Genomic DNA, 11,861 nt, shown 5'->3' on the forward strand with positions numbered 1-11,861 from the left:
TGGGTATAAATAGGGAAGGTTTCGTTGGCGTCTCTAGTTATTCGCGTGGGTAATGTGGATTACTTTAGACATGGCCAAGACCAGCTTGTGTCTGGTACCGATTCTCTGTCAATTTTTGGGACTACAAGCCGCTCTGCTGGACTCCCTGCTCAATCAGAGTACCATCTACTATCTGAAATCTTCAGGGGATGTTGCCTTGGAGAATGTGGATCAGTTGGCCTCTGTGGAGTCTGTCAAGTTGATTGTGCACGGTTATCTGGGATCTCGCACACATGGCTCTATCATGCCTCTGAGAAATGGTGAGAACTTATAGAGAAAAATGTTCTTTCAAGCGATAGATATCTAACTTCTTTGATAATCCATTAAACGCGAAGCCTATACTGCCCAGGGATATGAGAATGTTTTGGTGGCTGACTGGGGTCCTGTGGCCAATCTAGATTATCCCAGCTCGCGCTTGGCTGTGAAAAAAGTGTCTAGCATTCTAGCCAAACTATTGGAAGAATTTCTTCAGCGCCATGGAGTCAACTTAGAAAGAGTTCATGTCATAGGACACAGCTTGGGAGCTCACATCGCAGGAGGAATTGGGCGTTACTTCAAAGGATCTTTGGGCAGAGTTACGGGCTTGGATCCAGCTCTTCCCCTTTTTTCAAGCCGATCGGATGACAGTTTGCACTCGAATGCCGCTCTATTCGTGGATGTGATTCACACGGACTATCCTTTGTTTGGGGACATTCGTCCTCGGGGAACAGTGGACTTTTATCCAAATTTTGGACTTGCTCCACAACCAGGATGCGAAAATGTGGATGTTGTTGCAGCCAGTAAGCTACTCCACGAAGCTTGTAAGCTTGATTTTGTTTATTTACTTATTTTACTTATTGTTTTTATTATTTTGTATACCTTTAATTGTTAGATAGTTGCAGTCACAATCGTGCTGTCATGTTTTTCGCCGAATCAGTTGGAATGCCTGAGAATTTTCCAGCGATTTCCTGCAGCTTGGCGGCCATTAAAAGTAGGCGTGTTGAGGACTGCCTAAGGGAAAAATCAAAAGCTAGTACGGGAAACGCAAATGAATATCAAACTGTTTTTATGGGCGAACATGTTAACCGCAGGTTAGTTTGCATTTTTAATACAATTACCCAAAATGTATTGTTCAATTTCTTACTAGCGCCACCTTGTACTATTATTTGGAAACTAATGGAGCGCCACCCTACGGCCAAGGCAGGAACTCACATTTCTGAGTTTTCTTTTGACACTTAACTATAGATGGCGGTAATAGCCCGAAAAAATGTATTGCCTTAGAAATAGATGGCGCCAATTAGCCACCTATGATGGAATTGACCCATATTCTTTAAACATTTTCAAAATTTCTAAAAAAAAATCCACTGCTTTGAAATAATTTTAAATTTTAAACAAACTACCTTGCTTTTATAAGTTTTGTTTTTACACTTGTAACTTTATTGCGCTTTAAGGAGACATAAGATACGCTTAGCCTTTCTAAAACATAAATTGAGTCTTGTAAAACCTCACTCCCCCTCCAATAGCTACCCATTTTTTATTTCACTTATTTTATGCTCAATCAGCAAATGAATTTCAATTAGCTGCGACCATCATCCTTATTAGAACCTGCAATCAAAAGTTCCGCAAGCGCAACGGCTCATAAATCACAACCATTTTATGAATGAAGAGAAGAAACAGTTCCCCTCTTCGGATTCTTCGGATACTCGGATTCTGCGGATCACTGCAGACCCGGGGGTTATTTATGGGCCAATAACTTTACAACTAAACGCTCATCTACATTTAATGGCGATAATTTTTGACGCAATTCGAGGGGCAGACACGTCGGCGGTCTCGCTCCTCCTCCTCCTCCTTCATCTTGGATGGGATCCTAACCTGCAGAGGAGTTGGCCTACAAACAAGAGGAAGCAACCGCAGAAGATAAGGCTAAACACTTGACACCTCGGCCTCGGTGGTGCGGTGGTTCGGTGGCTTGGGGATTCGGTGGTTCAGCGGTGTTTGGGCCCCACTTTGGTTTCCTTCGCGCTGCCAGCGGGCAACTACACTTGGAATATACATATATTCATCGTTTCCGATAGAAATTCCTAAACCTTTTCAATCTTTACGTTAATGTTCTCAATTTCTTTTAGCACTTTTATTACTATTTGAAAACCTTTCAATATTTTAGAGGAATTCTGACTGCAAAAAATGGTTTAATGTCAGAAAAATAAAGTTGACAACCGTATAGACATTTATAAAGCATAACTTGCTCAATTTCTCACAGTGTTGAAAATGCGTGCGGTAAGTGTATAGAAGGTGAGGCCAATAAAAAGAATACCAATGAGAATACGTAAACAAAAGCAGCGATCGTAAATTCCTGGCTAAGAGGCAAGTGCCACTAAAAGGAGTTGGAATGCTGTAAATTTGGGGATTTCGAGATGGCAACAGCTGGCTGTCGATCGGATATCCACCGAAAACACAAGCTGAAGGTGGGTGGCACAGGTGGTTGCTGCAGGTGGTTCTGGTGGTTCTGGTGACTCTGGTGGATCAAGTGGTTCAGTGGTCGGGAATCACCCTTCGTTCAAGTCGAGCATAGATCATTGTATCATGCCACAAATCGATTTCAGGCTTCATTACCCCCTCTATGCACAGGAAACTCCCGCACTTCGAGCCAAGCTTTTGCTTTGTTTTTCCCCAGCTTTTCCATGGTGAAAATCCAGCAAGTTAGCCGCTCTATTGATGCTCGGTCAACCAGCGAGTTTCTGTTTTCCGTTGATGTTTGCTGAACGTTTTTTTTTCTTTGTTTACCGAGTGCCGCGCGCCAAAGTCTGGACTATTTTTTTATTTTTTTTTTTATTTGGGTTTTTGCTCTTCTCATATGCGTTCTCAATATTTCCATCATTTCCCTTGACGCATTTTTCCCATTTCCTCAGCAGTCCGCTTTTTTGTTCTGCCACCACCACCTTCCTTCCCTGAAATTTGTGTCACGCGTTGGCTTTTCCTGTCCGCCACTCGTTTTGCTTTTTTCTTTGGCTTTAATTTCTGTTTGCTGGGAAAGTAAAACAAAGCGAGAGTTGTTGACTTTTGATTCTGGTGATGGCTGAATGGTTGGGTGCCTTGTGGGTGGGGGTCGTCGCGGGTTAAGCGGGGTTAAGGGGCTCTTGGCCAGGAGGGCTCTTCGGCGGGTACGTGCCAATGACCAATGTTCCGCTCTAATTCATATGCAATATGAGCTCGGGAACTGCTATTAGGGGGATAAGGTAATGTTATGCTTTGCTTCATTAGTATAAAACTATCAGAACTGTAAGAAATTTGGAAATTTTTAAGCTTCAGAAGAAGACCAACGTCTACGTTCTTTAATAAGTTGTTTAAAGAGATATACAACTGCATGCTTAAATAACAATGAATTTGTTAATGAACCAGTTTCTTATCCTTTCACACTGTCTGCCCGGAATGTGTAACTCCCGCTGTCGTGCTTTAACTTATATAATTCCTCACATGTTTTGACACATTTCTTAATGGCACCCCACACACGGACATTCGTCCAAAGACACAGGTAAAAAAAGGTGGAAAAAAAGGAACCCAAAGGCAAAAGGCAAGACAAAATGAACATATGCAAACACAAAGCCGAGGAGACAAGAAGAGAAATGATATTGTAATTGGCAATCGTTGTTGTGCATAAATCACATGCATAAATTTCCAACCTGAAGGCATATTCTACAAAGGCGAAAGACCCCTACCCCGACCCCATATCCTTGTCCCTCTGCAGCGCCTCTCCTGCACACAACGTCGTTAGTTGAACTCGAATGTTTTCCAATTGGAAAATTTTTCATTAACTAATTGAACATTTTATGGCCGTCAGGGAGGGGGAATGGAAGCGCGGCAGGATATGCAAGGAGTCGCGGCGAGGGGGGCTACAATGGCGCCAATATTGAATGGCAAACAGAAAGGAAAACCCCAGACCCCATTTTCCCACTTTCCCATTTTCCCACTCTCCAGCTTTGCAGCTCTCAAAAAAACAGGCCATGGCAAGACAATGAACGGACAATGTTAGACCGTTAGACAGCCAGGACACGAAAGGACGATGGCCCAAATGGGCAAACAAACACACACACACAGAGGAACATCGAGCTGACATCCTGGTGGTTGTGGTGTAGGTGTGTGTAAGTGTGTGGTGTATCTGTGTGTGGCCACAATAATTTACGAGCACACGCTTCGCTTCCGTTTTACAGATACTTAGATACTTTTTGACTTTTGGGGAGTATTTGGTTTGCTATGGGCTTTAGTTAAACGAAGGGTATTTCCCTGTTCGTATCAAAGAAATGTTGAAAAACCAATGAGCTAATAAATGTATATTACTAATTCAATATAATATTCCAAGGTTCTTAGAGTACATTTTTCTATTTTATTATTTAAATATCTAATAGTATTTACGAATTTGCTTTTATGAATATTCAAATACCGATTTATTGCTATTTTTTCGCCATATATATCAGTTCCAATGTGCCCTTGTGGCGCCAATTTATTGAACTATTGTAAAAATTTGAATATTTTTTTTAACATATTTATGGTTTATATTTATTGTACTGACACCTTGGCGTATCGTTACATTTGCGTAAGTAAAGTTTATGAAAATTTTCCACGAATTTCCAGACGTCATAAGGTATTCCCTTGGTTCATCAATATGGCGGCGGAGGTTGCGTTCTCCCTTTAATATACAAATAAAGTAGGAAATTTGCATAACTGTCTGGTCTGGTTTTGGACTGGGTGTCTTCTTCGGTGTTCCCAACCGAATCTCCTCCGCTTCCCACCCTCTGGCTGCCCTCTGGCCGCCCTTTCCATTATCCTGGCGGATATTAAACATTAGCGCGTGCTGGACACATCCTCGGCCACCCGACGACTCCTGCCACCAGAAATAATTAAGGTGAAAATTGCTGTCGACACGCGAAGCCCAAACGAATCGAGAAGGGCACAAAGGTAAAAGGAAGCCAAACTGAGGCAAAAACCAAAACTGAAAATACATTTTTTTGTTTTCGGCTCAGAGACTCTGAGAAATGACCACAAAAAATGAGAGAAAAAAGCAGCTGATAAAGCGAACGATTGGAGATGACTAATGAAACCTATTAGCCCTGTGACAGATGAGTTAAAGACGCTGGGAGCTGTGACCGCGATGATGGATAAGCTCATTAAAGACAAAGGCCCCGGGATCATTACCGATCATTCGGTAGCGGCTCCTTCTATGCTGACCACCGGATTAATTGAAATCCGCCGGTGGTCAAGCATTTTCCCCCCGCCAAAAGTCAAAGTGATAAGCTCATTTCTGACATTTTCTTTATCAGTCCAGTGGAGTCGAATCAATCAAGTCAGCAGACTGAGTCCATTCACGGCATTTGTGGGCACTCGGAAATTCCACTGGCGCTTCAAAGGCCTCGGCATCCGCTGGTTGAGAAAGAAACTCCGGCCATAATCAACGGGCTTCAGTCTCCTTGCGTAGCCCTCTGGCAGATCATCCACATGGCAACTGATCTGCAGATACTCCTGGGAGTCGTCCACCATCAGTTTCTCTATGGAGCACTTTCGGGGGATTAAGAAACAATCAAATTACTTTGGGGGCCTAGCTCACATTATCTGCCAGATGCACAAAGTCGTCTTGGATCTCCTGAATTGCCTGACGGTGATTGGCCAGAACGGCTGCTTAAATCAAATGAACATAATAAACATAAAATATAGCAATACAATTTTGTTGGTTCTCCAAAACTTACGCTCCTTTAGACTTATGAAACAGTCGATTACACGCAGACTTAGAAAGGATAATGCGATGATGAGCAGCATGAGGCAGCGCCGTGAATTTGGACTCATTTTGGAATTTCGTTAATCGGAGACTCAAGACTGATTGTCTATTTGGTGAAAATGTAGGCACTAAAAACCAGGCCCCTCAGACGAAATCAAGTTAAAATAATAAAATCAGCAAGTGGTAAGTTGGAAAAGGAAGTGTTAAAAGGTAACTCAGATTATGAAATGTTTGCATTTATAGTATTGACAACTGCTACATTTTTCTACTTACATTATTATCAATGTTTCAAATGAATATACATATTAAAAATATTTTAGATTTCAATGCTTTTCTCCAGAAATCCATTCTTATCAAATTTTGGAGTCCCCATAAAAACCAAATGATTTTAGGGCGAATTGGCGCTAATCAAAACTTCTCGGCTTTTGCTCTGGGGCTGGTAAACTTTTCCAATTGGCCATAAAAATCGACAGAAAATCGTTTGACAAAGAGCATCGTAAACGACAAATAAACAAATAGATAAGACAGACAGTTTATAAGAACTTTTCAACAAACGAAGTAAACAAATAGAAAACGCAGGCCCTTATATGGAAATTTGGCCAGAATTTGGGTTCACCAAACAAGTTTCATAATTTGCATGTCGCATTCGAAGAAAAGTTCTCGGCATTGGTAAACTTTTCCGATTTGCCATAAAAATCGATAGAAAAGCCTATGGAAATTTTCGGCTGCTCGTTATTTGTTGCTGTTTGCGCCTGCTTTCTGTGTCAGTGCCGAATATCGAATATCATCGCATAATGCCTGAAGTCTGAAGTCTGGCCGATGTCTGCGATGTCTGACGTGTGCTGGTGGGTTTCTGGGTTTGGCCAGATTATTGTTACTTTTATGATTTAATTTCACACGAATTTATATTATTTCGGTGCAATTGTTTTGTGCGTCGTCGCATTTATGGTGTATCAGTTGTTTATGGTCTATGAGTTTTGGCCAAGGCAAAATGCTCGGAGAGATTTCACAATCCAAAAACTAAAAATCAAAAACCCAGAGACTTGTTAGCCCAATTAATAATTATTATTATTGGCTGTAGTTAGGGGAGATGATGAAGCTTTTGGTGTGGGAGGCCTTGGCTTTCTCTGCATCTGCCCACAGCAGAGATTTAATTAATTGCTGCGTAAAATTAATTTCATTTCAATTGTGCAGTCGCATCATTAGCAGTACGTACCCCCCGAAAATAGTTGCGACCCGAAACCTGCTGAGTAAGCAATAATATCGTTTGTAAGTTGCCCCCATACCATCGAGATCCCCAAACCATCCAGCCACTCTCAAGTGCCATATCGTTTTTACTTCGCTTTGAGTGGGCTTGAAAGGTGATTAACGCGATCATAGAAATGATGTTGGAGGAGTACCGCACTGGGGGCTCATCTTTCCAACACCTGAAGTGGTACAGGGAAACGGGAATTTAATGAAGCACTGCACTGGGAGAAAATCTTAGCCGAAATGCTAATCAATCTATCATCAGTCGTTTGAAATAAAGGGCCTGTATAGCTTTGTGACTAAAAGTTGTATAAACATATTCGAAGTAGTATAATAACAGATAAAATAGTACGATTTCTGTCGTAAATAACAAACGCTTTAAATCTTATTTGCCCAGAAACTGAAAGCGGACTCTACATTGTGGCAAATAATGGCATAATTACTATCAATAATAATAAAAATGTTTCGAGACCTCTATGACAATTTCGTTAAGCAGCAAAGGATGAAATTTTAAGATAGTACTGGGGGGTTATTGGGATATAAATGTAAGGCATTAAAGCCAGTTTATTAATAGAATTATGCTGGATGTGTAACAAAAGCTTGCGGGATGACAATTAACTGAGATGGCGCCTCCTCGGCTCTGCTGGCGATGGCTGCAACTTGAAGACTCAACGACTCGACGACTTGACCCTCCGACACACCAACTTATATGCTCGGACTTGATCCCTCGACGACTACTTTCAACTTGACAACTGGACTCTAACTTTTTACGATCTTATGGTAATTTTCTGCTCTTCGTATGCCTTGCACTCGCTATTTTTTCTCGACGCTAGTGATGTTACTTCCTTAAAAACTATCGTAATGCTATCCCTTAGTGGGCACGTTGATAGCTATCGATAGCCAACTCTACTTTACATAAATGACAGAAAAGAGTTTTATTGTAGATTTGTTTATTTCAAAGGAAATTGAAATCACGCAACTAGAGCGTTTTCTTTAATAGCTACGAATAATTTGTGGATTAAGATAATATAAAGCTATTTTTTCTCGCTGTGCATTAGATCGTTAGATGCTTAGATCATGACTCTTTCTTTCTGCGCTTGCGCACGCGCTAAATGTCAAAAAAAAGTGCCCATGAAGCTCGGGAAGAATCAGCCGCCTGCTGTTCGCCGCTCTCCCCCATGCCACGCCCCTCGCCCTCACCAGAAAGTGACACGCCCTCAGGCGGGCCGCCCACTTGGAACATGTCGAATCATTCATTCAACGCAACGAAATGTGGGCACCGAGGTGTTGAAAGGCAAGAGGCGAAAACCGAATCACAAAATACAAAATCCGAAATCCAAAAGGCATTTTGTGTGCATTTGTAATTTGTGGAGCTGCAGCACACAGCACAGTGCTGTCATTATTTTCTGTAACATTTAGCAAAATCATTAATAATTGTTGCCGCCGCTGCAGCGACACAGATACGCACTTAAAAATTGTCAGACGACAGCGACTATGCCTTGGTGTTAACTTGATTAGCATTCGCATAAATTTCGCAGTTGCATCTTGGCCGGAATTTGCATAGAATGCACATTTCGTGGCCCCCGATTATTTGGATTAACTAAAATGTTTCTGATCTTGATAGTCGCAGTTAGATGGAATTCGTGGTGGCCCTGTCCCAATTCCAATTCCAATTCCCCTGGCTGAGATTTCAATTACCCTCTCATTATGCAAACAAATAAATTCAAGCGATAAGGTTAAGCCGAAGAAATTATGAAAATATTTCCCAGAAAATGCACAGACAAAACAAATTGCCGCGTAATCTCTGGGTACCTCGCACTCGACAGAAATAACAACCAACTTCAGGTTGACAATACACGGCCCGAATAAATCGGAATCATTTGGGAACTTGTCCTTCTTTTATCGGCAAGTGCCGCCAAGTGGAATCAATCAAGCGGAGAACCATTTCCTTGGAGGCTCTCAGATCGTGTTTTTCATTTCATACCGATTCCGAAGCGTGACAATATTTTGGCCACAATTCAAACGAACTGATCTCGAGGGTCTTCGCTGGGTAATTAATCATGTCGAGCTGGCCGATAAGTTCTGCTCGGTCGAGTGCAGTGAATTTCGGGCTAAGAGTCCTCGAATCTTTGGGCTTATAACAGGTAGTACCCTTCGACATCGATCTTTGTGTGAGGTAAGAGCCGAAACAGGGGCTGCAATAAATCCCGGAGATATCGCTGGCGGGAAAATCAATTACGCTGCAAGGATGTGCGCCTCCAATTTGAATATTTATGGTGAACTGATCGAATCTCGACATAAAAGCGCCAAATTTGATACATTACAGGTTTTGTTTGGGAAGTTTTGGGGAAAACGTGAGTAAGGAGAATTTAAATATGACATTTATCAGCTTATAAAGAGATGTAAATGTAATGTAAGTTGATAGAACAATGAAATAGTGTTTTTTATAAAAAAGGGGTTTTTTGGCCATATAAATCGATAGAATCATCCAAATGTGGAAATTTATACCTCGTTGTGTTTATAAATCTATCCTTAAAATAAAAAAAAAATAATTTGGCATGAAATTTGAAAAAAATTTTTTTTTAATATTTTGCAAATTCTGATGATGGTACCCCTTACAAAAAAATCAAAATTTCGAAAAAAAAATTTTCTTTAATTTTTTTAAAAAGTTGATTTGCGTTGTTAATTTAGGTTGTTAGGTGCATAAAACAGTGTTTCTTTTTACTATAAGTCTGATTTTGACTCAGTTATAGCAAAAAACGGACAAAAAACGCGTATTTTTGTGAAATTCTTTCTTACATGTGACTTTTGTCATTAGCTTGTGTGGTTAGCAGCTAAATAATTTTAGCAGTGCGATATTTTGTAAGTTACTAAGTTAATTATTATTATTTTCAGCCTTTTCTTAATGTGCTATTTAAAAAATGCCATAGATATTCTAAGGCCCGTCAATCATAGTATGCATATTTATATCCCCAGAGCGTGCATATCTTCACACTCGACCGCTTCATTCTAGGCCAAATGCGTTATAAATTGGCTGGCATTTGTCAACCGGCGAACGGAGTCAAGTACGGGCTTGGAAATGTGTCTTTGGCATATCTCACGGATGCCGAACGTAAGACAAGCAGCTCGAGAGCAAACAAAAGCGCGAAGACAAACAAATTCGAATGTATCTGAGTATCTCGGCTTGTATCTGCAGACGTCTGCGGTGGCATTAATGGCAAATTTGCACGAAGTCAATAGCGAAAGCCGGGGAATACGACAGTCAATTATCGGTGGCGTCGAATATGGACGAATGTATCTGCGAGTGTAGATACATACGTAGATACATTCGTATCTGACTACGAATGTTGATACTTTTGTTTTTGTTTTTGTTTTTCCACCTGCGTGTGGTGTTGGTGTTGTTGTTTTTTCCACTTACTGCCACCGTGTACGCAAAAGTGGCTCGCTCTCTCTCTTTCTAACCGCATGCCCCGTCCCGCTCACTCGTTGTATCTTGTATCTGGTGTCTCTCGCTCATTTTGTCGACCGCCGATTGGCTGGCTTTTGAGTCTGCGCCGCTTTCCGGAGAGGCCACACCTCTAAAAACCCCCTTAGAAAACCACGTTTGCGTGTTATTCCAGATACTTTTGTCCCACCCCCCCTGCCCCCAACCATTTTACCCCCCCCGCGCGGAAAGCATAAACTTGTGGCTCCCTAATGGCCAAAAAAAAAGAAAAAAGGGAACCTGGGGGATGGGGCGAAATGAAAATGGCTTTTATGGGTGGCGTGCGTTGGGGTAATTTTATGATTCAGGGAATTACACAGGGAAATGACAGTCCTCGTTCTTCTTTTTCTGCTTTCCACCTGGAATATGTAGATACAGATACGTTTTAATTGTCGCTCTATTGATTTCCCTCAAAGAAAAGCACATTAGCTGACTTAATTTATGTTTTAATTCTATTTAATTATGCTTTTTTTTTACCATCCAAAACTGCATGAGGTCTGTGCAAGATTCGCGTGTTAGCTGGACAGTTTTTATTTTGTTTAGGCTCTATCTAAAATGTGTCAAACCTAATGAACGGCGTAGTAAAGCGGTTTTAATGCTGGGAGGTTCTATTCGGGGATTATGCTTTGTATGTTTGTGATTTATTACGCCTTAAAGGCTACCAATTATATACTTTGAGCTAAAGACTTATATTAAGTATAAGGACTTTACGTTTATTCGAGTGTAAGCATGGGGCCCTTAAAAATCATTTTGTTGAGTTAAAGCTTTTTATAGAAAATGAATTAAGTGCAATCAAAATCACATTTAATACCACAGATTTTATAATACTATATCCTTTTTTTTATTCATTTTTGCGAATTTAATTTAGGATCTAGTTGATTAGATGATAATAACATTCATTGCTAATTATGTTTGCCTGTTTTCATTTGCCATCTATTTATTTAATATATTCTGTATTACTTTACTTCAAATGCCTTCAAGACTTCCTTTTCTAAGCTCCTAAGCCTTTTTCGAGATCCTTTTTGAACTGAGGTTTCTATTTCCACCCATTACCAGCTCCAGCGCAGGTCAAATCTAAAATGGCGAATCCCAGGCGGCTCATTCAATTAAAATCGATCGCAGCTCTTATACGCCAGTGCCTCCAATAAGATCAGCTGGCTGGCACACACCTGAGAGTAGTGGGATATAAGAGCGACAGATCACCTGGGCCTGGGCACAAAACGCGAGGAGAGCGATCCAGGTGAGCGGAACACCTGGTGAGCAGAGTATCTGAAAGATACGAAAGGTGAGCGAGAGCGTGGCAGAGCGGGCAGTGGAGGGTTAAGCGGCGGGGGTTAAGCGGCA

At 41.2% G+C, this 11,861-nt stretch overlaps 2 protein-coding genes and 1 long non-coding RNA gene across 5 annotated transcripts; 1 reads left to right on the forward strand and 2 right to left on the reverse strand.

The window, feature by feature from the left end:
* The first annotated feature begins 47 nt into the window (after positions 1–47).
* LOC120448322 (lipase member H-A) lies at positions 48–2,161 on the forward strand. 2 transcript variants are annotated; one of them, XM_039630271.2, is made up of 4 exons: positions 48–299; positions 375–818; positions 911–1,109; positions 1,166–2,161. In XM_039630271.2, the coding sequence occupies exons 1-4, from the start codon at positions 53–55 to the stop codon at positions 1,236–1,238; spliced, it is 963 nt and encodes a 320-aa protein (XP_039486205.1). In that variant the 5' UTR covers positions 48–52; the 3' UTR covers positions 1,239–2,161. The 2 variants fall into 2 exon arrangements, with proteins under 2 accessions (XP_039486205.1, XP_039486204.1); XM_039630270.2 differs by having other exon boundaries at positions 375–839; positions 1,166–2,159.
* A 3,147-nt stretch (positions 2,162–5,308) lies between these two features.
* Positions 5,309–6,009, reverse strand: LOC120448847. Of its 2 annotated transcripts, none has more exons than XM_039631051.2 (3): positions 5,757–6,009; positions 5,618–5,688; positions 5,309–5,568 (listed from the first exon to the last, which is right to left on the reverse strand). In XM_039631051.2, the coding sequence occupies exons 1-3, from the start codon at positions 5,851–5,853 to the stop codon at positions 5,353–5,355; spliced, it is 384 nt and encodes a 127-aa protein (XP_039486985.1). In that variant the 5' UTR covers positions 5,854–6,009; the 3' UTR covers positions 5,309–5,352. The 2 variants fall into 2 exon arrangements, with proteins under 2 accessions (XP_039486985.1, XP_039486986.1); XM_039631052.2 differs by having other exon boundaries at positions 5,618–5,685; positions 5,757–6,002.
* A 1,957-nt stretch (positions 6,010–7,966) lies between these two features.
* Positions 7,967–9,424, reverse strand: LOC120448555. The gene is made up of 2 exons (XR_005616113.1): positions 8,502–9,424; positions 7,967–8,439 (listed from the first exon to the last, which is right to left on the reverse strand). It is a non-coding gene; the product is annotated as an uncharacterized LOC120448555 (long non-coding RNA).
* Between the last annotated feature and the right edge of the window lie 2,437 nt (positions 9,425–11,861).

Source organism: Drosophila santomea, chromosome 3L, assembly GCF_016746245.2.
Source record: "Drosophila santomea strain STO CAGO 1482 chromosome 3L, Prin_Dsan_1.1, whole genome shotgun sequence".
Lineage (NCBI taxonomy): Eukaryota > Metazoa > Arthropoda > Insecta > Diptera > Drosophilidae > Drosophila > Drosophila santomea.